This window comes from Lampetra planeri, chromosome 4 (assembly GCF_965212315.1).
Source record: "Lampetra planeri chromosome 4, kcLamPlan1.2.h2, whole genome shotgun sequence".
Classification (NCBI taxonomy): domain Eukaryota; kingdom Metazoa; phylum Chordata; class Hyperoartia; order Petromyzontiformes; family Petromyzontidae; genus Lampetra; species Lampetra planeri.
In genome coordinates, this window is record NC_136110.1 from 6,092,156 (window position 1) to 6,118,173 (window position 26,018).

The following is a 26,018-nucleotide window of genomic DNA, read 5'->3' on the forward strand; positions in this document are numbered from 1 at the left end:
ATTTAGCGTATCATAATCATCACCAGCCATCTATCTGTACGAATCCCTTCCTTGTTGCACATCCCTGTACCTCTCGCGCAACTGGAGTTTTCTCCGGGAGCTCTGGTTTCCTCCCAATTGAATATGTAAACATTTGTTAATGAAAAAACAACAATATAGGGCCGGTCATAAAAAAATGTTCCACGACTCAGCAGGACTCTGGATAAATAAATAAATGACTCACAGAGCTCCCGTACATCGGGGGTGAGCTTTAGAACAAGAATGCACGATATGAACTAACAAAACTAAACTATTTTACTTTACCAGGCAAGGTCCACCACTGAGCTATATAGGCATTTTTCAGAAGCGGCCTGGTCACAAATGATAGCTGAACGAAGTGGCTTATAACGTGGAAATATTTGACAGCCATATACCCTAAACGCGTGATGTTGATTCTAAATGTGGAGAAAAATCCATGCGCGAGAGATATTGCGAATTCGTAATGTACAGGCATCAGGCTCGGGATGTAACCCACGACCTCCTGTATACCACGCGAGGTAGTTAACATCTCGCCGCCGTTGCGCCCATATTTAAGCAGATCGTATCGTTATTTCAGATTCTTTAGAAAATAAATAAATAAACTAACGACGTTTCTATCTACGTGACTTTACCGAAAGAACGAAAGAATATGAATTCCAGCAGTCACGAAAGTTTTAAATTAAAATCGTATCAATCTTGATTTGAAGCGTTCGTGACTACAGGAATCCATACTCTTTGGTTCTTTCGGTAAAGTCAAGTAGGTAGAAAAATAATAGATCACGACGTTTCGATCGCAACACAAGCAACCGTCATCAGGTGGGACAACCACAGCAAGAAAAAACCGCTAAAGTAGAGTACAAAATAGTATCGTTATTGTTTGACGATAAACGTCATATTCAAGGTTGTGTGTTTTTACATTGTCTCTGACCTTGGCGTTTTGTTTACCTCCGGTTACCCAGCTGCCCATTGCAGATACTCCACGGTGTCACGTACTGGCAACAATGTTCAGAAGAATTCAATGAATTACGGGCTCTCGCACAACGAGCATTACAACTCGGCTTCAATCCGCAAAGCGTCCCAGCACATCTCTCGTCAGCAGATAACCTCTCCCCGCGTTGTACACACGCAGGATATGGCTTCTTAATTGGTCATTGGGCCATTGGCCCAAACATAGCTTATCGGGACTCACCCAGGGTAACAGACGCGAACAATATTTTCATAAAGCGTCATCTCTGAAAATTACAAATACGTACTTTAGCAAGGTCACTGTGTTAGTGTGTGATAGAAATGACCTTAAATAATGGTATCTTGGTGTGTTTGACGGACAAACCAGTATTGTTTTGGGCACGAAACAACGAATGAGATATGGAAACTCAACGGAATATGAAAGGAAACAGGAAGTATTTCCACGTAGTTGACGACGTACGGCGCCAAAGAAGTTCAACATACTTACAAGTACTGTATGTCCACAGAACAATTAAATACGTACACTTAAACTCATTCTGCCCACGGAGGACACGAGTAGCAGGCCCACACCGGGTGGTACCGACAAGGCCCCCACTTTGGCTCGTGGGCTAAATTTCAGCCTCGTACAGCAAAGTCATTACAGTGAACGCATTCTTTGTGGAAGCGTTGGGGGTGCAAAAGCATTCGGTTCTTTCCGTCTCGAATGTGTCTGCACCGGGCACACCGCATTCGATACAAACAGCGTCTCCTCCCTTTGGCTGCGATTATTACAATTCGCGTGCCACCTTCCAATGTTCCAGGCGACCCGCAAAATTATTTGGTGATAATTTTAGCAATCATAGCCCCGAAGTTGTATTCATTGGGATGTTTAACTTGGGAAATATTCCTCTGTGGCGAAAGCTACTTAGCACGTACCCTCTTCCCGGTCCGCACATAGCATATTCAGTGATATATTAAGCCATGGTGAGGGTATTTACATCAAACCAATGCAGAAATACTTATCCACCGGCACACCATATCGAGTATGCCTCTCGCTATGGCTGAGGTTAGTAGTATCACCTCCAAGCCTACCAGCGACCCGGGAAATATTCACCCATCCCTGGTTGTAAACAATGCGATTTATAATGAGTCGCTAATTTCTGGGTAATATACAACAATACGCAAGCCACATCCAGTACTGTAAACAGCTCGCTGTGGCTTCCGCAAATGCCGGATTATCCTAGTAGCAAAAGTAGCTACATATGCTACGGGCACCGCACTTTCAAGCTATCAATTCCGGTTCAGTGATTCTGCACTTGCTATATCACTATAGTACTATACTGCCTTCAACTTTTATGAACGACTGGGTGTTTAAGGTTAGCGATTTGTCGTATTATCTGGCTGTATAGCAAATACTAAAATTAAATTACTTTACTGTGCAAGTAAAACATTTGTGTTTTAATATGTACGTGTTTCTTTTTACTTAGGACCCCTATATGCTACATGCCCCGCACTCGCTTAATCCGGCACTGGCTGCGGCTACTTATCACCATAGGTGGGACAAAGTCATTGTTATGCAAGTCCAAGTCGAGTCGCAAGTCATCAAATTCATGACTCGAGTCTGACTCGAGTCCAAGTCACATGACTCGAGTCCACATCTCATAGGTGGGACAAAGTCATTGTTATGCAAGTCCAAGTCGAGTCGCAAGTCATCAAATTCATGACTCGAGTCTGACTCGAGTCCAAGTCACATGACTCGAGTCCACATCTCATAGGTGGGACAAAGTCATTGTTATGCAAGTCCAAGTCGAGTCGCAAGTCATCAAATTCATGACTCGAGTCTGACTCGAGTCTAAGTCACATGACTCGAGTCCACACCTCTGCTTATCACGTGCCACTTCCCCGGTAAACATTAAAACAAATGAGCGGCCACCCTCCCAGTAAACATGCGACGTTGGGCCAACGTTCGCAATGTAGTTGGAAACGATTGCATGTTCAGTGGCCACCCACCGCTGCTCACACCCTGGTCCCGAGAAGCCAGACAGGGGGAGAATGAAGCAAATATGCTCAGACGCAATTGCGCCTCGCCACTCGCTGCTGCCACTGTTCCCACGAGGATTGAGGTGGTTAACGTCGACTGCACTTGACGTACGTTTTCTTTTTACCAACGCAGGCGATATAGTTCGCGGACAGACGTAAATAGTAGTTTTACGATGAGAGCGTTGCCACCAAAAGCGTTGCTTTCGCGACGAAGTTTCCCGGCCTTAAGCAATCCGCACTGACCAGCGTGTTGCCGTATGGTGAAAGAGACCCCATCTCCCTCGCCTTGCAAGGTGCGGGGAGGCCTTAATCCAGCAGTTGATTGATAAACGGCAGGACATGTTGACACAAATACCTAATTTGACACAAATCATTGCATACGTTGTAATAAAAGTGTGCACGGTTGGCTACGTACGGTGCGAAATTAGTTCAACATTGCAGGGTGGCCCAGATGTCTTATGACCCCAATTTTAGCATCTAAAAACTTCATATTTTGAAAGTAATGTTAATATAACCAGACATGAATATGGAAATAATTTTTTTTTACGGGTCAATGAATTGTGAGTCACAAGGCATGTGAACCACCTTGTGCATATGCGTATATTTGGCTCTGGCTAAGTAATACTAACGTTCCAACCCGTAACGCAAGTACGAACTGTAACCACATTTTACCGTGCCTTATCTCCATGGATAAGCTTGAATTGCACTACAGTACTTACATAAGCGAGTACTTCATCCGTGCTGCGACGAAGAGACGGGGGAGGGCTGGGGTCATCCCTCTCCAGAGAATGATGAAGATTAAATCGTACAGCCAGCGAGACGGCGGCGGAACAAGCAACCCACGTGTATTATAATCACCCCCGACGCACTAATATACATAATGCAACAACAACTAACATCACGCACCGAACAAGCGATGGCACAATTGTAAGCCTCTTCTCGGAGGCCAAGGGAACTACGTTACTTAAACGTCCAACGCACATGCAAACAAACGGGTTTATTGGGAACGTGTCCAGGAGAGAGATAACGTACACCCTGCCTCCACTCTCCCTTGATAAACCCGTTTACCTGGTAAGAAAAAAAATATATAATGACTGCAATGCATTGCATAGCAATGGGTATTCATGATTGCTGAGGTCTGGCCGATGGGATTTTAGAAGACGTTCCGGAAAGTAAGACGCGCTCCAAGGTTGTGCCCATTGGCAATAAATTTACATGAAGACAAAGATCCCCCCCGTATAGCCTGAACAAGTGCTGTTAAGTATGTGGGTGGCCAGCACCACGCCCGGCCGCCTTTGTCTCCCCAGTGCCAATGCATACACATCGCACCTGTGGCTGAGTCGACCTAGGGGTGGCTCAGGACCGATTCAGATAAGCGTCACTGGTCGAACTCGCGTCGACAGGTTCGTTGCGCAGAGCGCTAACCCTTGGCACTACCGCTCCCCGCTCAAACCACACGCACGCTCATTTAACACGGGTAAAGCTCAGAGGAGGGTCGTGCAAACACAGTGTACAAATACTACTCTGAAGACGTTTATTTTAGGCTACATATTTAAACAGATTTTTCCTAAATATCCACGGATACTCAGTTCGTCAACTTGATTTCATAGCGTAACTGAACATGCTTTGAGTCAATTAAAATTGAACACGATATGTATTTACAGATTAAATTGCCTATCAAGGGAGAGAATGGATTGTAATTTGGAGATGCATTTATCGGTATCCGTCTGACCGATAATGGTCTACAGAGGCGGCTATGCACGATCACGGCCTATTTAAATGTTATTATCGATACCTATTCCCGAATAATGCATTAATCATGGACGGGCCTACGAAGACAATTGTTCTTTTGTCACGGAGATCGGGGAGATTAGATCGACTATAGGAGTGCAACGTTGGAAACCAATTCGTTTGCATGACGGAGGTGCAATGGGATTCCTTTAGCCTTTGTCTGATTCTCTTTCATGTTCGATGCTCCTGACTTATTTATGAATATATATTCCGACCTTGTAATTCTTAAAACAAGCTATAACATTTCTCCCTCGGATCATATCAACTAACATGGTTTTCTTACCTCTGTGTGTCTGTGTCTCTCTCTCTGCGTGTCTCTCTCTCTGTCTCTGTGTTTGTCTTTCTGTGTGTCTCTCTCTGTCTCTCTCTCTGTCTCTCTCTCTGTGTATGCGTCTCTCTTCGTGTCTGTGTTGTCTCTCTCCGAGCTTGCATTCATTTACACCTGATGACGGTTGCTTGTGTCGCAATCGAAACGTCGTATTCTATTATTTATTTTATTTCTACGTGACCTTACCGAAAAAACCAAAGAGTAATTCCTGCACTTACGAAAGCTTCAAATCAAGTTTCTTTTCCAAGTTTGTAATATCTACATCGGATCTCGCGGTGGTTGGCGCACTGCGCTATGAACTCGGACTCCCGGGTTCAAATCGGACCGCGGTGATCGACATCTGTACCTCTCCTGTCCCATTACCCCAGAACGACCCCTTCACCAGCCAGCCCCCAGCAGCGTGGTGTGCATGGAGAGGCCGCAGTGGATTTACAAAAGGGCTACATTTACATCCCGGGTCGTAACTTATCTCTCAATCTTCATTACACTCACCCCATTTAGTCTAGACTCTGTAAGTGGGTTAACTCTTTGGTATGTTTTGCGTAATTGTTTGAGAAGCGGCGTTTCCATTGTCTCCGATCTTTATCGAACAAATGGAGCGCCTTTGGCTGTGGGCGCCTGAGTCAGACGCGACAGGGGAGAGGAGTGCTTGTTGCAAATGAGGGTCCTCGATTCCATGCCTCTTTTGAGGCGGACAAAAACTCGCCGCGTGACTCATCGCTGCATCACGATGGCTTGCAGGCTTTTCACGTGAACGGGATTTACATCGATCTCTAAGCACGTTGTCGTAGCGGGCAATGCACGCTGACTCAAGCACGCGTTCTTCTCTCGGACAAATTGTCATTTTGTGTTTCATTAATCGCAGTTTCTTGGAAGGATTACTCTCGGCCGCCGCCTCCGCCTTTAATAATTGCCCTAGGTATGTGTATATATGTGTACGATTATGTGTTTTTTTAGTTGTCTCTCCAGCAGATAGTTTCAATTGTTTAGTTAACTTTTTTTCGAATCAGTGTGTATTACCTGCTATGGCATGGATCAGAAACCATGAGCATTGAGAACACGGATCAAAAGCTGTAAAGTGTTGTGATGCTGCTTTGTCAGTGGTGCACGCAAGCCCTCATAACAAAAATGCAACACATTTGTCAACAGCAGCGATCGATAAAGAAGCGTCATTTCCCCAAACGGAACTCCTATTGTTGTGTGTTCTTCTTTAAGGGCACCGATGTTAATATCATGCGCCTTTGTTATTCGTTCTGGATATTACATTGCCTTAATGTACGTTGAGTTGTCTTCATCCAATGAATAAATACGAATTCATAATTAATTGTTTAGTCTTGAAGTCTGCATCCTGCTGTTAGTTGTAATGCTAATGCACACAGAGGCGTGCAAGTCAGCTCCACGCCCTTTACTGCTGAACAACGCGAGTTTTCGGGAGGGCGGGTGAGTGGTATTGTTTCTCTTGGCAAACATAGTTTAGTGCATGCGTTAATCACATCACGTGGGCCACTGACTCGTGTGCTAGTTAGTTGCCTGCAGAGGAAGTGGACGGTAGTTGTCTATTTTTGGGGCGGAGTAGGGGGTCGGCTCGAGAGAGGATCTGGGTATATAACCCCTCTCGCAAGCAGAGGCGCTCACACCCGCCCGCACGCGTCTTCTGTCGGGGGCAAGCGAGGCACTCAAGAAGAAGCCGTCTTTCCTCCTGCGCGCTCTGTTAGCGTTGTATATCGTACGCATCTACACGTACAGCTCCCTCCGAGAGGACCTCACCTTTGCTGCTCCGTCCGTCTCGAAACTAGCGTAGGTCATACACTCGTCTGTCTGTCTGTCTCTATTTTATGCCACGTAAATTAATCTCCACGACAGCGCCAGTGAGTGACCAAGTCAACAAAATGATGTACGTATTTATGCAACACGCGCACAATCTGTTTTTGGTTTGGATGTGAACATTGTTTATGTGTGTGTGTGCGTTGTAAATAAGTGCAATACGGTGGTGGCTATGCACACCTGTGATCCTGCCCTCTGTAGGCGACTGTTGGTGGATGTCAACGTTACCGTACCGTGCCTCGCCAGGAGAATTGCGGTAGCGCAAAGCGCGGACCTAGAGCGTCTGTCCCTGCTTTGTGGGATGCAGTAGGGGTCCGCCAACAAAAATAACAAGGGAGGCAATTGTTTTGTTTCGAATTCGGTATAACAAGAAAACCCTGTGCTATTTCAAGAGCCGCAATGCACGCGAATACGAGCCGGTGTCACCGGTCCTTAATGAATAACGTAACGAAGCCAGTCGTTAAACAGCCACCGCATGCGGCTCCGAAGCCTCAGGTTTGCCGATTTATGGTTTAGACTTTAGAGTGTTGCCCCCCCCCCCCCATGCCTCGCACGGACGGATTCCTCCCACACGTTATATAACGCTAATTATTTGGCGAAAGCATGCGGCTCTTGAAGGACTGCAGTGCGGCTCTTGAAATTCGAAACGAAATGGCTTTTTACCCTTTGGTTCTTTCGGTAAAGTCACGCAGGTAGACAAAAATTGAGTCGTATGTTACCGAGCCCTGCCCATGGTAAACTGGACTTCCATGGTAAACCTGGACATCCATGGTAAACCTGGATTTCCACGGGTTACCCATGGTAAACTGGACTTCCATGGTAAACTGGACTTTCATGGTAAACCTGGATTTCCATGGGTTACCCATGGTAAACTGGACTTCCATGGGTTACCCATGGTAAACTGGACTTCCATGGTAAACCTGGACTTCATGGTAAACTGGACTTCCATGGTAAACTGCACTTCCATGGTGGAAGTCCAGGTTTACCATGGGTAACCTGCGACTTTTTCGTGACGTTATTTATTAAGGGCCACCGTCTCGTATTCACGAATTCGAAATAAAAATGTCTCCGCTTGTTCATTTAGTTACCGACCCCTGGGCTAAAGCATCTTAACATAGACATGCACTCCGTGTTAATATAAATGTGCGCACCTCCGTGTTGGCGGATTGTGTAGCGTTGTGAGATGCTGTTTGGATTCATGACGCGACGAGAACACTCATCTAAAAAAAAAAACTCATTTTATTATTTTCTATTATTATTTTTATTTTTCATCTACGTGACTTTACCGAAAGAACCAAAGAGTATGGATCCTTGCAGTCACGAACATTTCAAATCTAGAATTATAAAGCCACTTTTAAACAATATAGATTAAAGACTCCTTTAGAAATGCGTTTTATGTTGAGTTTGTTGTCCATCCCCCGGACCTCCGCTTAGCACGGTTGGATACGTACGGTGTGAAAGAAGTTCAACGCACATACAACAGTCTTAAGATACACATTGACGTGCTATGAGGAAGGACCATTATAGGGCAGTGTAATTCACGATGATTATTATTATTGTGCTTGTGCACCACTGCCAACGCAGGATCACCACATAATTGGTAGGATTTTAAGACGGACCACAACTTTTGCTTTGACGTACAGGGAAAACGTACAAACTATAATCAGGTGAATATGGAAAGTCGACAAGCGTACGGCAGTCTATATGACGCGGTTATGAGATGTTACGATAATGAAGTGTTCGACACACAACTCATTGTGGCGAGATGTTAACAACCTCGCCTGGTATACAGGAGGTCGTGGGCATGACCCCGACCCTGGAGTTTGCACGCTCTCTCCTCTGTGGTCGTGTGGATTTTTCTCCGGGTCCTCCGGGTTTTCCCCTCCACATTTATAAACATGCCTTTCGAGTTTTTGGCTGTTATAAGTGTCCACGTGATAAACCACTTCGTTGAGCTATCATATGGACATGTTGTTTCTGAAAAGACCCATATAGCCCAGTGGGCCTTTAACTGATCAAATAAATGCTGTCGTTTATTTTATTATCCTTACTAATAGGGGTTTTCCCCTCTTTTCTGGCAACAAAACTGATACCTTTTTGCAAGGAATCATGCTTACATTAACCACAATACTTGCAGTCAAATGCAAACAAAAAACAATACTCTGATAATTTATTCATTGTCTTTGAAAATGATTGGTACACACCAGAGACAGCTTTCTTTGGAGCCTCGTCTCACATGGTGTTCGACCAGATGACGCCAAAAGGCGCACAGTTCCAAGACAACGCACTACCAGGAGGTCCCATGATGATTTATTATCCTTATTAGCCATGGTTAATCCACTACTGGATGAAGGCCTCCCTAAGCCGCCTTCATCTCCCGATATCCACCCAACAAATGCACACGAGCTGACTCCATTGCTCCATCTCCTCTGTGAATGATCTCAAGAACGCGTTCCATCCCATGGCTTCCTTCCAATCCCGTCACTCTTCTTGACCGTCTGCCCATCACGCCTTCTGCCCTACGCAGACCCCACCTCAACACGAATTACGTACAATGCAGTTGTACGTAGACGCATACCCATGTACAAGGACATTCAACATGCAAGCCATTGCCCTTGTGTTTTACTGCAGCCACACGTAATTTAAACATTTACTATCTAGAACCTTCTAGCAGGAGCTGGAGGAATTTTCGATTTAAAGCTTTCGTGACTGCAAGGATTCATACTCTCAGGTTTTTTCGGTAAAGTCACGTAGGTAAAAAATAAAATTAAAAGTTAATAAAAGTAATAATGGAAATAAAATAAAATTATAATAAAAATTATTTCCATTATTACTTTTATTAACTTTGAACTTAATTTTTTACCGACGTGACTTTACCGAAAAAACCTGGGAGTATTCATTTTATTGGTTCTTTCGGTAAAGTCACGTAGAAAGGAAATAATAAAAGAATAAAAATAAAACAATAACATTCTCACGACGTTTCGATGGCAACACCTGATGACGATTGCTTGTGTTGCAATCGAAACGTCGTGAGAATTTTATTGTTTTATTTTTATTATTTTATTATTTCCCTTCTACGTGGCTTTACCGAAATAACCAAGAATAGGAGCTGCAGTGTTTATATAATCGGTTTTGGCATCACACTCCACGGAGGGGCGCATTACTTGGTTCGCTGATGATGGGGATCGTGTTTTGTTTTTGAACTAACAACTGCTTGCCCTGCCCTGTAAGTTAAACACAACGACCTCCGGGCTGTTACTCATGGGTGAAAAGGGGAAGTTTCGACCATCTGGTCGTCATTATCTGGACTCGATTCGTTTGTTTGTACAATTTTAACCCTTTATAGCATTATAATGCACATCGCCCACTCATAATTGCCTCTATGTACTCCCATAAGGTCAATACTCTAATTCAGACGAACTTATGCATGACCATTAATCTCAATATCTTTAAACGCAACCGACTATATCCCGTGTGCGTGGCCTCTAGCGCGCCCCCTTGCGGTATTAAGTTATTTTACTTTTAATTAATTTTGATTTTTTTACCTACGTGACTTTACCGAAAAAAACTAAGAATATGAATACTTGCAGTCACGAAAGCTTCAAATCTAGAAGTATTAAGTGAGGTTTCGCGGCCCTCACACAATGCAATTACTCTACAATGTTATTAATTTATCCAGTAAAGTCACAGGAATTTTTTTGCATCGAGTTTTTATTGTAAGATATTTTTAGCAAATCATTTATGAGATGTTTACACGAGCGACACAAAACCGGAGCAGCCAGATAAAACCCCACGTACGCCCGAGGGGGGCAATACTCTATCACCGTACAGATGGAAACAGATGGAGATTAGTCCACTTGCTGTACTGCATCCTCCTCCTGTGACAAGCCAGGGTATGACACATCGACGCCCACCGGAAGAGTGTTTCACAACGTGTGTGCGCGTTCCACCAACCCTCGCCTCCACAGTGCTGGCTTACAGAAGTGTTCTGCCATCGCCATCACCCTAAATGTGAACTCGGCTCAACACGCTGCACAAACGAAATGGGTTGATTTATTTTATATAGAGGGGAAAATGAAAGAGAGGAAGGTCTCGAGCCTAGACTTGAACGGGGAGTAAACAGCTCTTTTGGAAATTAAAACGAGACTCAGTTCGCACCTGGTGACGTATGTATGCTTAACTTCTTTCGCATCGTACGTATCCAACCGTCCTAATCGGAGGTTAAACATCCTACTTTGACTTGACAGCGCGGATGGCTAGGGGAAAGGGAGCAGAGAAGAAAAGGCAACCTTGGATTGTATCGAAGGATTTACTAAAATCATTAAATGAACCCACCCACGTGGGCTTGTGAAGCGGGCGTGTAATGTAAAAATGCCAATGCTGATGTTTCGTCTCGAATCTGCTCTTCACGATGACCGCACTGCTTGCGAAATCATAACAACGCATCAGCTGTAGGTATAATGGGGGATTGCAAGCACGTAGCAGCTTCTGATATACCCTATGGCTCAGAGACACGGCAAATAACAAACAAGGAACCGAAACTGAAAAGTGTGCCAGAAATGCCGAGAGACTGCATGCTTGAAATGTATTTGAGTAAGTGAAAGAGTAATACAAACAGGTCGGTTAATCACGCCATTCAAACTGCTACTCAAAGTTCAAAAAGCCCAACCCTCAAACGTATTCGCCAATAACACCGTGGTTTTAAAATAGAAAAGCTATATTCCGGGAAAAGGCCCTTCATAGCGCGTACATCAAAGGTGCGTTTGGGCTGAACAGCCAAGGAATGTAACGCGGCTGGAAGATCGCCCGTGTGGAGGTGCCAGGTGGAGGAGTATTACATCACAGGATCGTGAGAGATGGAGACGACTTGAAGAGGCCTTCATCCAAGCAGTGGGTGGATTATGGATGACCACGATGATGATTCGTTATAGATTATCGTGGGATAGTTTTAAACAGCTCGTGTATATCATTGCTAAAGCTCCAAGGGCAAATCAACATTATATAAATGATCTCATCTTTCAGATTAGGAACGTGCCCCGTTTAAATCTCACTATAAAGCACTGCATTGGCTGGCTCTTGGCTGTGCTTTTTTATAACACGAAATGTAAGAGTTGATAACCAACCGCAACGCTGTAGGGGTATCTAGTCAGCATGTGCCTGAGAGCTAATACAACAGCAACGGTGGGTCTGTAACGTGGCAATGAGGTCGACATGGTAACTGGGAAACGGGGAAACTCGGTGCTGTGCTAATTGAGTATCAAAGTAACTGGGTAATGAGGTCGCTGGGTCACGTGGTTTCTAGGTAACGTGTATTGGGGGAATCTGGGTAATGGCTTAGCTTGCAACTGTATAATCGGGTAACTGGGTAACGATTCAATAGCAGCAGTGGATTTATTGCCTAAGAACCAAAGTCGTGCTTTAATTCGCATATGGAGGAAGCCACCCCATCTGAAGTTGTATGTACACGATGGTCCATGCAACTGAGAACAGGCACGTGTAGACGCACAGACTATTTTGTCATTCAATTGAATGAGGGCCTGCCCACGCCATGTGAGGTGTGGGGGTTATTTGACTATACTTCCACGATTATATGTGTGGGTTGGTAAAGGGTGGGGGGGAGGGGAGCGCAGATGCGGGAGCATATCAGTACAATACAACGAAGGATTTTACTGCATTGGTCTCTGCTGCCCGCCACGTAGCCCCGCTCAACTTAAAGCCAAATTTCTGTGCATGCCGATCACCGTCCATGCTCAACGCCGCTTAGCCTACGAGATCTGGCTCGTTCCAAATGATTTGGTCATGGGACAAGTTGCAGAGTCAAGTAAAACATTCAATCATCTTAAGCAGGTAAGGTGCCCTGTATAAACAACAGCAACATATCTGACACGATATCTGGCGTCGCTACAAGGAGGTCCCGGACTATTACGGCAGCACAGAAGATAAAGTGACCTCCCACTGCGCGAAGATTGCCTGAGGCTTTTGATAAAAAAAAAACATTGGCCACTTGGGTGGTGAGTGCATACAGGTGAGTAGACTGAGATGAGAGGAGAGAGGCAGGTGCAAGGGTACATTCCATGGAGGATCTTGAAGATGGCGAGTGCAATCTTGAAATTAATCGACAACTGGATTGGGAGCTGGTGGATTGATATTGGGTTGATATTGGGTTGATGTGGTCTCGTTTACAAGTGTGGGCCATAAGTCTGGAAGTGGCATTTGGATTCATCTGGATATTCTAGAAAATGTATTTGGGTTGGCCGTATAGAAGGGATTTGCAATAGGCGAGTCGGGTTCGATTGAAACCTGGCGGCATTCATATTGTGTCCCGTGAGAGCAATTCTTCTTAGAACTAACTGATTTTTTTAGTTTAGTTTGTTGTCCTTCCACCCGCACCTCCGATTAGCACGGTTGGCTACGTAAGGTGCGAAAGAAGTTCAACGTGCACTATACTATAGACTATACGATATACTACACTCATTTCTTTAGAGGTAATTGAAACCTGACGGCATTCATATTGTGTCCCGTGAGAGCAATTCTTCTTAGGACTGCTTTTTGTGTTTAGTTTGTTGTCCTTCCCCCACACCTCAGATTCTCACGGTTGGTTACATGCCGTGCAAAAGTTCAACATACAAACATGAACTCGCACAGAGGCCCTAGAATCACACAGAGCTCCACAGACTCGCATGCAGACCCATAGATTCACACACAAACCTATAGATTCACACAGATACCCATAGAATCACGGAGACCCACAGACTCACACATAGATCCACAGACTCGCACTGAGACCCATAGACTCAGACAGAGACCCATAGTTTGTTGTTGATGGGGTAAAGAAACAATAATGCGTGAGTTGTTGCGGAGTAGGAAGTTCTGCTGACCTTCATAGTTATAGCACAGTTCATCTGTGGCTGGGTCACATTCTTTAAATACCCCACGAATCTGGGTTTTAATGTGGACTACCTAAGCTTACCATACTGAAATAGAGTGATATTTATAGCAGAGCCCAGTGGCAGTGCACATATTTTCTCTGTTGAGCCTTGTGGCATGAATCTTTGTTGTATTTATCAAGCACAGTACTTATACAATATTCAGAGAACAACAGCTAAATAATGCTATCATATCTTCTTGGTTCTTTCGGTAAAGTCACGTAGAAGGGAAATAATAAAATAATAAAAATAAAACATTATTAAGTAATATAATAAAATAATATAATAAATATAATACATTTTAAAAATGCTATCATAATAAAATGACAGCCCTTTGTTGTGCAGTCTCGATAAAGGCCTGCAATTTTTATTATTATTACGTAAAACAAGCAATAACACGCTGGATCAAGGCCTCTCAACACCGTGCCGTTTATAAGGACCGTGTTGAGCATATTTCAAAAAGCTCGTCATTGCGGATTGCAGGGGCCGAGATGGCAAGTTTGGACATCACTTGCCACTGATTGGGGGAAACTAGTGGCCGGAAATTGTTCTCGTATCGTCATACCGAAGTGCGCTCACCAACTATACGCCACTGCTCCAGCCCTATGCGGGTTAAATGCCGCGCTTATTTACCAAAAAACACGTGCGAACTTCGCCTGCACGTGTTTCGCCAACGCGTGGAAACACGATATAACGATATCGTGTTATTTGTCAGAGCGTACGGGCGGTAATTAACAACGAACACGAGGGCACTGTCAAGTACGCGTGTGCTGAAGCAGAGCATCACCGTCTTGCATGATGCAGAGCAACAGTTTCACCAGTTCATCTTCTTGGTTCTTTCGGTAAAGTCACGTAGAATGGAAATAATAAAATAATAAAAATAAAACATGATAAAATATTTCTCACGACGTTTCGGCCACAACGCAAGCAGCCGTCCTCAGGTGGAGAACAGGTCTGTCGAGAGGACGGCTGCTTGCGTTGTGGCCGAAACGTCGTGAGAATTATTGTATTATGTTTTATTCTTATTATTTTGTTATTTCAATTCTACGTGACTTTACCGAAAGAACCAAGAAGATGAATCCCTGCAGTCACGAAAGCTTTAAATCGAAAGTTGCACCAGTTGCAAAGTCGGATGCGGAGCTATAGTCGATTCTGATTTAATCAGCACTCACCATTTGTAGATGTTTAATACGCTGCACAATTTGTTCAAATAGCTATTCCTTTAATCTTACAATGAAAACACCCCCCCCCCAGCCCATCGCCTGACGCCCTGGGGACTGAGTACACACTCTAGGCACGGTAAATGCCATTCCTGTTGCATGTGTCTTGGCACGTAATGAACGCGCGCGTGTCTCAACTTGCTGGGCACAATCAGCTGAGTCGCGCCCGTCGTTCAGCCACGTTGATGGAGGTGCGTTGCTTTCCTTGACTGCCGTGTTCACGTCTGTTGCGGTCCGTCCCATCGGAGGGTGACGTGTGGTCACACATCAAACTCTTTCGCCCCCAGTGGCGGATGAAGCTAGTGCGGGGCCTGTAGAATGTTTTGAAGGGGCCCTAAATATTTTTAAAAAAACGGAAATATAAATGCTCTTTGATTTTTTTAGGTAAAGTCAGGTAGGTAAAAAAATCAAATAAATGAAAACAACTAAATGTAATCACGACGTTTCGGGCGCAACACAAGCGTCCTTCTTTGTTGTGCCTGAAACGTCGTGATTTAATTTAGTTGTTTTCATTTATTTTATTTTGTTTACGTGACTTTACCGAAAAAAACAAAGAGTATGAATCCTTGCAGTCACGAAAGCTTCAAATCTAGAACACATAAATGTTTAACTTGCACAGTAAAGTAATTGTATTTTTAATTTGCTATACAGCCAGATAATATGACAAATCGCTAACCTTAAACACCCAGTCGATCATAAAAGTTAAAGGCGGTATAGTACTATAGTAATAGAGCAAGTGCAGAATCACTGAAACGGAATTGGTAGCTTGAAAGCGTTTAGCGCGGGGCCCTTTATCATAATTGTGTAGGTACTTTTGCTACTACGATAATCCTTCACTGCTTCCCCAGCACCTCCGACGAGCACAGTTGGCTAAGTACGGTGCAATAGACGTTCAAGATATATACAAATAGCCCCCCCCCCCCCACGACCCACCCAAAAAAACTGTCTTAACTAAATCTGAAGACTTTTTCTGTGCATGGTTTTGGTTGGGATGTCGAATCCAATGGAATAACGATATCCAGTATTGTACACTCAAGATCCGTGCAAAAAACCCTACACCTCACTTGCTGTACTTCCCTGTACTGACACTTCACTCGTTGCTACCCAATCCGTTCCTGTAGGTCAATCTCACCTCGGTTAACCCGTAGCACGGGGTCACCAAAATCCCCGTCGGCCACCATGATCCACAAGTTACACGTTCATATAAACGGTGGTGCGCGTGCGCGAGACGAATTGCGAAACACGTCCAACGCGACTTGTAAACATCGCTAATTAAAATGTTTCATGCTGTCCACATCACGTGAACGCGTGCACACAAGAAGACATCAACTGTGGGCTCTATACGTGAAATGCGGGTTTTAATCATCAGGCGTATGCGGCGTGTAACGACTTACTGTAATTGACATTGTTATTTTATTTTTGCTTTTCCACACACATTTGGCTCCATACCAATCAAGAACATCGTCCGTGTTTACCAGAATATTGTAAACATGGACATGCTTACTGTGGTGGGTAGTGAGAATAAAAAAAAATCCTGCCCACTAGCCTTCACTACATCATGGGATCTTCTTTGCCAGTACCAAAATATGATAATAGGTTTTTCCCCTTTTTTCTGGCAACAAAACAGGTGTTATGATGTTAAAACACCAAACTGAAACTTTTTACAAGGAATCATGTCTACATTAACCACAATGCTTGTGGTCAGAATGCAAACAAAAAACATAATATATGCATTGTCCTTGAAACTGATTGGTCCACACCAGAGACAGCTTTCTGCTTGAACCTTGTCTCAGTACTTCGTGTGGCATCAAAGTGCACCTAGCCTGGCACGAGTGTCGTGCGATCTTACTGCGACTTGCTCGCAAATGAACGGCTGTTGTTGTGTGTTATGAGCGTGATGTTGTCTATAGCGAGCTTGTAGCCAAGTTGTCAAATATGACATTCTATATCCAGAAATTAAATAGACATGCATCGATATTCTAATCGCGTTCTCCAAATTCCACTGGGTATTTATAGAACAAAACATCATCATGATCAACCATGGTCAATCTACTGCTGGATAAAGGCCTCCTCCCAACGTGCCGTCATCCTAGAACGGTCCTGAGATGTAGAAATAACCTACATAACATCTGCACACCAGTGGATTTCATCCCTCCCATCTCTTTCACGAACGTCCTGTCGGACGCGGTCCATTCCTTGACCGCCGCTCCATCGTTATTCTTGACCATCGGGTATCATCGTCCCTTCTAGCGACGTGTTCCTGCCCACGGGCAGATAAGTACACGGCACTTACTGGGATATAAACGTTAACCAGAAACGTTATTCATGTATCTACAAATAACAAATGCGACATGTAATGACGTTGCCATCGGGCCAGGAGTCCGTTTGAGGTCTTCATTTCGCAAATGGTTTTCATGAATTCCAGTAATCACCTCTGGGCATAGTAATCGATAGCGTTGCTTTATAGCATGCATGATACAACAACCCACGCAATGGCAATCTATATAGGCTGCGTCATTGCTTAGCGATGTGGCAAAACATTTGGACACTTCAGAGATTTGAATCACTCGCTACAACTGCGTGACAACGTGAAGCACCCGTTCACTAACGGCCATTATCTATCCACTGTTAGATGAAGGCCTCCCCAGGCTGTGGCCTTTCATCATGACCCTGTGATGTAGCAATCCACCAAGCATCTGTACACAGGCTGCTTTCATCGCTGCATCCATCCCATCGGTGGACGTTCTCATGCATGTGCCCCATTTGTATAGGGAGCGGTAGTGTAACGTTGAGCGTGCTGCGCTTTAAATCCGGCGACACGAGTTCGATTCCCGCTCGCGGCCAACACCAGTGCCGATTATTTGGATCTGCCCTGGGCCTCCCCTAGGTCGACTCAGCCTCAAATGAGTACCTGGTGTGGTGTGTAAAAATCATGGCCACTAGGGAGACAAAGGCGGTCAGGCGTGGTGCTGGCCACCCACCCTCTTGTGCACCGTTCCGGCCTTCATAGGTGCTGGCTCGATACAGCACTAGATTCAGCCGTTTGGCAATCCACTGCCCGCATGGGTCTTTCTTTGGGGGTTATTCCACCATAATTCACCACGCTGGAATGTGATTGGCTGGATGCGGGGCGACCCGGACTGATATCACTCGTGAATTTAGCCGTAGCCCGGAATCGAACTGAGGTTTGCGGAGTTCATTGTGCTTACCACTGTGCCATTTAGCATTCAATATTACTAATGCTTAAAATGAGAGTAGGGATGTATTAGACACTCACTATAACGGCAACGACACAAAATGTACAGCATTTAAAGAAGAGTTTCCCGTAATTTAACTTCCTGCAATTCACTGCTACAAGTCACCACGAAGGCGGTCGTGCGTGGTGCTGGCCAATTGATCGCCTTTCAAATACAAATCAACTTGCAAGCCCGAAGATTGCTAAACACGCTCCCTCGTGGCATTAAGAGAGCACTCATTACCGTCAATTTGTATCAGCACACTGGGCCACCCTACCTGAACGTGACATTATACGTGTTTAGAAATCATATGAGTGGCGCGTGTAACGCCTTAATTATGATGTAAAATTGTAAACTCGTCGAGAGACACCCGGTGGAGTATTGTGGAAAGACACTTATTTGGACCATCTTATTTGACAGACAACTATTACAGGTTATTGATAGACAGCCAGTTTGTTGTTTTACCAGTTTTAGTTTTTACTTACTTTCTTTTCTTTTTTCACACTTTTGTTATGTATGCTAGATGTTAGTTACAAACCGCACCTCTCCATAACAAAGGCTCAGTCCTTTGTTATGCAGTCTATTCTTAGTCTTAAGCCTCACCTTACCATATTAATAAAAAGTGTGCCGTTCCTGGCCCTTCCCCCCTCAACCATTATATATACGGGGTGGTATTTCTTGTGATCTCCCATTTACTTGATACAGCTGTCGTGGCTGTGACGGTTCCAACTGAAGACGGAGGCTTGTGTTGCTTCCTAAACGTCGTGAATTTTTTATTTTGTTTTATTTTACTTTTATTAATTTAATTTTTTTACCTACGTGACTTTACCGAAAAAACCTAAGAATAAATACATGTCTGTCAAGTAACTTCTCTATTCCTATGATCTCAGGGCTCCACATTATGCTTTCATGTTCACTGAGCTCGTAGCAGACACTTATCTGATGTGTTCATTCATTTTTGTGTTGATTCCTTTGTTTATAGGCAAGCTAGAGCCGGCTGAGAGTGGTTAGAGCAATGGAGATCTGATTAGAATGAGAATTTAAACGACACAAACATTTTGCAATACAAATCTAAAATAAATAAATAACGGCATAAAAGTGATACAGCAAAGGATACAATAGATGAGAAGGAGTTAAAACAATACGCATTTCACTTTGTTAATACTGTATTCTGGCAATAATGCAATAAATGGTGTTTTTTAATAAACAGTGTATTCTAGAATATAGAGGCAATCGAAGTATATTTATTCAATCACCAGTGCATGCTTAAACTCAACTCCTGTCTGTGAATTGTATTCTAGCCAAAGTAAGTGTCACATCTATTTAAAAAAGTAGGTATGAACTGTAATTCTATGACTATGTTGAGATGCCAACAGTGTTAAACTGACACAACTGGGGTGGTCTCATTGCAATTTTAACCTTTCCCCCCAACAAGGCCGGATTTAGTAGCATATTTGTGGGGGGCGGTGGGGGGGTGTAGGTGGGAGTGGGGGAGCAAACTGGAGATAATTTGGCCGTAACAAAAACGTAACAAGGGCCCGAGAAAATATACATTGGATTTTACATGACGAATAGTGCGACTATTTAGAGTATCCTTTTGATGCGAACAATATGAATACTTCTGCCTTTATTAATTGCCTTTGCTAAAAGTGCAATTTCGATTGGAAAAGACGTATAAAGACAGTACAGTAGTTTGCTGTTTGCATTGGAGCGTGTCCTGAGAAGTTAGTGTTGGTCGCTTTCTTCCTCCGATCTAAGCAGGTGCAAATGATACTTGAATCGGGCCCACTCCTACAATCAATGATTTTAATCATTCTCGTGTGATTGTTGGACACTTAAATCCGACAGGCTATCTCGAACGGTAGCTGGGATAGGGAATGTGCAAACGCAGTTATGGCAAAAGAGTGCAAGTCGCTCCACGTGTCCTTGATTCTGACTCTTTAACTCCCCAGCCATCGGGGCCTTGGTAGAGTTTGACTCTTGGCAGAGTTTTGACTCCTGATATCAGATTCCTTAAAATGTGGGCAACTGGAGTATTGCCAAACAGTTCAGCATTAACATGTCCCGATGAAATGCCCACTCTCATTTTTTTAATGCTGCCCGTTTTATGTTAGCATAACTCATTGCTAGCACGTGTATACAGTATAATATGCACACTACACTGGCAGCCAAATGTTAAGGTAGTTGCTTTTTTTTAGTAGAATAAAACACTATGCAGCTTTTAAACCCATATTTAAGACAATTGGTGGTTGGCACAGTGCACTATAAACCCGGTCAATAGCCAAAACTGGCATCAGTGGCCAGGGCCGTCCATAGGAAGGTTTGGGGTCCAAGTTAAATCCCACTGTGTGGGTCCTCCAGACGCCTTCAAACGAAACCGTAAATTTCATCATGGGACCTTAAGTATTAAAACTGTAAGTATTAACATCTGACACCGTGGCGTCGAAGCGTGCCCCCCCCCCCCCGCGAAGCCCGGGGCATTCGCCCCCATCCGGCGTACCCAAGGAACGGCTCTGTCAATGGCAAGTGCCACGCAAGCTGGTCCTGGCCTACACCCCACCAGAGGTCGCAACCGGGTACCCGATACCCGTACCCTACTCGATGCCCGACCCTGGTGCGGCTGGGTACGGGTACGGATAGGCCGTGAGTCACTGGTGAGTAACCGTTTGTCACTCATTTCGGGTAGGGTACGGGTACGGGTAGGGAACGGGAACCCGTACCCGGCCGGGTACGGGTACCCATTTGCGACCCTGGTGCGGCTGGGTACGGGTACGGGTAAGGAATCAAAACCAGTTTGCGACCTCTGCACCCCACCAACCATCCCACTCCCCATCCACCACCCTCTCACCAACCCTCGCTGACCAGCATAGTGCAGTCGTCAAACAACCCCCATGCCTGACATGGCTTTGGCAGAACCGTCGTCCAGTCGTGGATTGATACGAGCTATAAATTATAATGAGCATTATTTCAAGGGTACATGGAGACCACGTCTATATTATTTGGCAAGCGAGACCTGCGTGTAAATGGAAAGATCGTACAGTAAAGAGGTAGGTTCCAGACTGCAATTTTTTTACAAACATAATTTTAATAATCCATAGCGGTATCCAAGATGAACATAATTTGCATCAGCTGTGTTTGAATGTATTAGCTCGTTTGTTTAACAGCTGCCTAATTCCTGCAAAGGGCAGTTACTGTGTTTAGTCGCTGGATGACTGCCAGATTTTGGGAGGCCCTTTTTGGGATGCTTGACCAAGACATGTAAACACTTGGGAGGAAGGTGCTTTTATGTGCGGGAGGAAAGTTGGGTGGTCAGAGAAAACCAACATATACCAGAGAACTCTTAAACTCTACACTGATAAGAAAGCGTATACCTCTTTGCTGTACACACCATCATATTCCAGCATGCGAGTATCTCACACGCACGCTGGTTCCATTTTTGCGTAGTCCACCAACTTAATTTTGCAAGTGGCTGGATTGTAGGCACTTTAAACGCAAGGGATCTTTAAACACAAGAGAGACAGACCTATTTTCTTGAACTCTAGCCATGCATGATGTCACTTATCCATAAGATTTTGCTTAGTGTGGCATGTTTCCATGGCATCTTTGCCAGCTTTATTAGGGCTGAAGCATCCCGGCCATGCTATTTTAAGCTCGAATGTTAAAACTTGGAATTCATATTTCACATGGAAGCTTTTCTGCTTCATACCACACTTTTGCGGATGGTTAAGACATTTTCAATTTGTAGCTTTTTAGAGAATACACTTACATGTACAGTACACTTTGTATATTTACAAGTAACCGTTATTGGGTTTTAGCTTGGCGCTCTTTAAAACAAGTATTTAAAAATGTTATATTTTGGTGGCGCGTTGGCACTTGTTTAAAGCACTGCGCTATGAACTCGATGAACTGAGTTTAATTCCCGTGACTAACACCGTCGACTGGTATCTCAAATGGTAGTGAAACCCTCCATTTCACCAACCCACACTGACCAGCATGTGGAGTTGTAATTAAATAACCCCATGGCCACAATGGTGTGTGGAGAGGCCTTCATCCAGAAATGGATTGTAAAAGAGATGACTGTACATTACTATTTGTTCATGAGTGATGTTTTGCCAAAAGGAACCTTCTAGAGAAAAAATCAATCCCATTTAGCACTGTATGCCATCGCAGTTCAGTATGATTTTAGTCTTTGAATTGCCCGTCACTGCATTATATTTGTATAAATAAAAAGCGAATTGTTCTACGGTGCTCTGCGCTGTATAACTAAAATATGAAAATCAGATTGCGACCCACTTGCATCAGTCGTCAAGCAGAGCGATTGCAGAGCAATTGCATGCAGGGCAGGAGAATGGGCAGTGGGTGTTCAGTCACGTGTGCAGTGTGAGGAACGGCCCGACCCTGCTTGCCTTTCTAGACGGTGGGATTTCCCAGCAGTCGACTTAAAAAACTAACTGCCCACACAGGAAAAATGCTTCTAAGTGCATAAGGAGTGAATTCAGAGTTCAGAGTTCTTTGTGAGCGTACATAATAATTGAACAGAAACTCCGGATGTGCCATTGTTGAGTATTTTAAGACGTTGAGGCCAGCGTTTGCCAGCAGTATTTGTTATATTTATACACTTTTACCCATAATATTCACTGAGTAGCAACATTTTTTTTGTTCCAAGAGGATCCTGAATCGAGATGTTTGGCCAATTCCATTGTGTTTGGTCATGTTGCAGGAAACCGGAGTACCCAGACACTCACAACTCGATATGAACTAGCCTTTTGCCCGTCCAAGGACGGGTGTATTGCTATAAATCTGAAACTTGCAAACGAAAATCAGACCGCGACGTGATATTCATTGCATCAATTCGTGTGCAGTTTGTAAGGGCGTGGTGACACAGACCTATTTCATTTAAAGGTTATAATCCCTTGTTCATCACGACGTCCTTTTTACTTCAATGTCTCAATATCGTTGCGGAGATCGCCCCCCGCCCCCATGTGGAGTGACGTCAGCCGCTCATAATTATTAATGAGCAAATGGCCTCTTTCGGCATCGTTTCTGTTTCTGCCGAAGCCAAAAAGTTAACTTTCGGTTTTGGCCAAAAGTAATTTTTTTTTACTTTCGGTCTGATTTCGTTTTCGGCCGAAACCAGAAATTCAGTTTAGGTCGGCCTCTACTAGACAGTGTGGTTAAATATATCCGTGTGAAGCTTTGAGTGTTTTCCCATGTTTCCTCTGAGTACTCCATATCAGAATATTTATACTGGTAGGAACCTCCTGGTTACATCAACCCACAGGGGATTATTGTGTCCGTCCGTCGTGCAGGGAGGGGCTGGGTGGGGATGAAGGGGCTGGGTGGGGGGTGGGAGGGGTGGGGCTGGGTGGGGAGGGGCTGGTCACCCCGTGGTGCCCTTATAAAACTCAACGTTTAACCTACTCACGCCGACTTGTGCCCGCCCTCACAGTCGGGCATATTTGCGGAATACACCACGCCGCCGTTGACCCTGGCCATTGACCGAGCAACCCAGTAACGTTCCTACCAGCTCCCTCCGCAGGAATGTGTTACTGGAGGAATCCGATGAGTTATAAAGCTCGTTTGCAAAGATCTTCCTCTATCCGGCCAAAACCAAAGCTGCTTTGGCATGCCGGGCTCCGTGACTAACAGCCTCGCCTGCGGGAGGAGCTCACTCAAGGTGGGACTGACTCTGTGACACATTCTGCAAAAGACAAAAAGAAAATACCCCCGTGTTACCTGTAACACAGACTGCTGGGGCTAATGCTGTTAGCGAGCCGGCAAGGAATACGAGGGGGTGGGTGGGTGGCCAGCACCACGCCCGACCGCCTTTGTCTCCCACCCGATGTTTACACACCGCACCGAGTACTCATTTGAGGCTGAGTCGACCTAGGAGAGGCCCAGGTCCGGTTCACACCCAACACACTCACACAGAAACACGCCCCCAAGCCACGCCCCAGACGCATCACGGATGACGAGCGGATGGAGTCACGCCCCCTCGGAGCTCACGTCGCGCACGCGCGCGCGCGCCACTGACGCGCGTGCGTGGCGGAGGATGAAGGGGAGGGGCTAAGAGGAGGGGGAAGGATGGGGAGGAGAAGGATGATGGGGAGGGGGAGGAGGATGGGGGGGAGGAGGAGGAGGAGGATGGGCAGGGGGGAGGAGGATGGGGAGGGGGGAGGAGGACGGGGAGGGGGGAGGAGGGAGGATGGGGGGAGGATAGGAGGGAGGAGGAGAATGGGGTGGGGGGGAGGATGGGGAGGGGGGAGGAGGGTGGGGAGGGGGGGAGGAGGACGGGGAGGGGGGGAGGAGGACGGGGAGGGGGGAGGAGGGAGGATGGGGGGAGGATAGGAGGGAGGAGGAGAATGGGGTGGGGGGGAGGATGGGGAGGGGGGAGGAGGGTGGGGAGGGGGGAGGAGGGTGGGGAGGGGGGAGGAGGGTGGGGAGGGGGGAGGAGGATGGGGAGGGGGTAGGAGGATGGGGAGGGGGAGGAGGATGGGGAGGGGGAGGAGGATGGGGAGGGGGAGGAGGATGGGGAGGGAGGGGAGAGGAGGAGGACGGGGAGAGAGGGAGGGGGCAGCAGGGGGAGGAGGCTCCCTCTGTGTGTAGGCGGAGCTCCGATTGTCGGGGCTGAACTTGGGAATTTTCCACACGGAATGAGCGCAGCTCTCTCTCTATAAGCTGTGCAGCCTTGAGCAGCGGAGAGCCACAACACAGATGTGTGTGTGTCGCCTTCGATCTCTCTCTCTCGCTCTGTGTCTCAGCATTGCTGCAGTGATAAGGGCGAACAATTGCCAAACATTGTTGTCTTGCTACGGCGTTAGAGCGACATCCGGCACGGCTTTCAGTTCAGTTCCAAGTGTACGGGGGACACCAGCAAGTTGGCTTTGAAGACAAAGTGGGAAGAAGCGTAGACTTGCAGTCATCTTCTGTATGCCCATTATTATTTAGGGTCGTGTATTCGGCTAAATCTATTAGCCCCGAGACCACCACCTTGCCCACCTTTGCTGCTTGCAGATCGGACTTTTAATGCGTTGTGATTGTTGAGTGTTGGTCGGTCTAAATTGAAATCGCTGGGCAGAGAAATCTTTCAAATATTCTGCACCGTGAATCGCCGCTCACCATCGTTTTGGCTTTCATACGGGTAAGAGAAACATTATCTATACATCTCTAATCAAATGTACATTGTTTGCCAAGCTTTATCGTACTGTGTGTGTGTATATACTGCCACTGTATCGATTTGTCTGCCGATAAAAGAAGCTCGTTCCATTGTATTGCAGTTGTTTTTTTAATGTCATAAGATTACAAAAGTGTTAAATTATGCATTCTTCAAATACTGTGTCCGTGGCAAGAATGCATGACCCAGTCTGCTGAAATAACTCGTGCCAGATGGCTGTATGTGATGCAGTTAAGCCTGCTGTTGTACAGTTCACTATCATACAGATGCTCATTGATTATATTGCAAAATTATCCTCGCCAATGGCCAATGCAGTCTTAATTAACGATAGCCAATAACCTGATGCGATTAACTGTGGATTGAGCCTGCCCGTGCATTGAATCCATCTGTGCGGAGCTTTGAGGGTTATCCCCTTCCGATGCGCCGTGGGATTTCTCCAGGTTTTATGGGATTTATCCAGGTTGTATGGGATTTGTCCAGGTTTTATGGGATTTCTCCACGTTGTATGGGGTTTGT

At 45.3% G+C, this 26,018-nt stretch overlaps 1 protein-coding gene across 2 annotated transcripts in view; it reads left to right on the forward strand.

Moving 5' to 3' along the window:
• Window positions 1-6,770: 6,770 nt before the first annotated feature.
• The window catches only part of LOC144717624 (RING finger protein 24-like), a 41,887-nt gene continuing 22,639 nt past the window's right edge, over window positions 6,771-26,018 (forward strand). The window contains exon 1 of one of the 2 annotated variants that reach the window (XM_078593133.1): window positions 6,771-7,016. In XM_078593133.1, the coding sequence (XP_078449259.1) occupies window positions 6,958-7,016 (59 nt within the window). In that variant the 5' untranslated portion in view covers window positions 6,771-6,957. Of the gene's footprint in view, window positions 7,017-24,952; window positions 25,470-26,018 lie in introns of those variants that run through there. The other variant, XM_078593134.1, reaches the window with a different exon arrangement.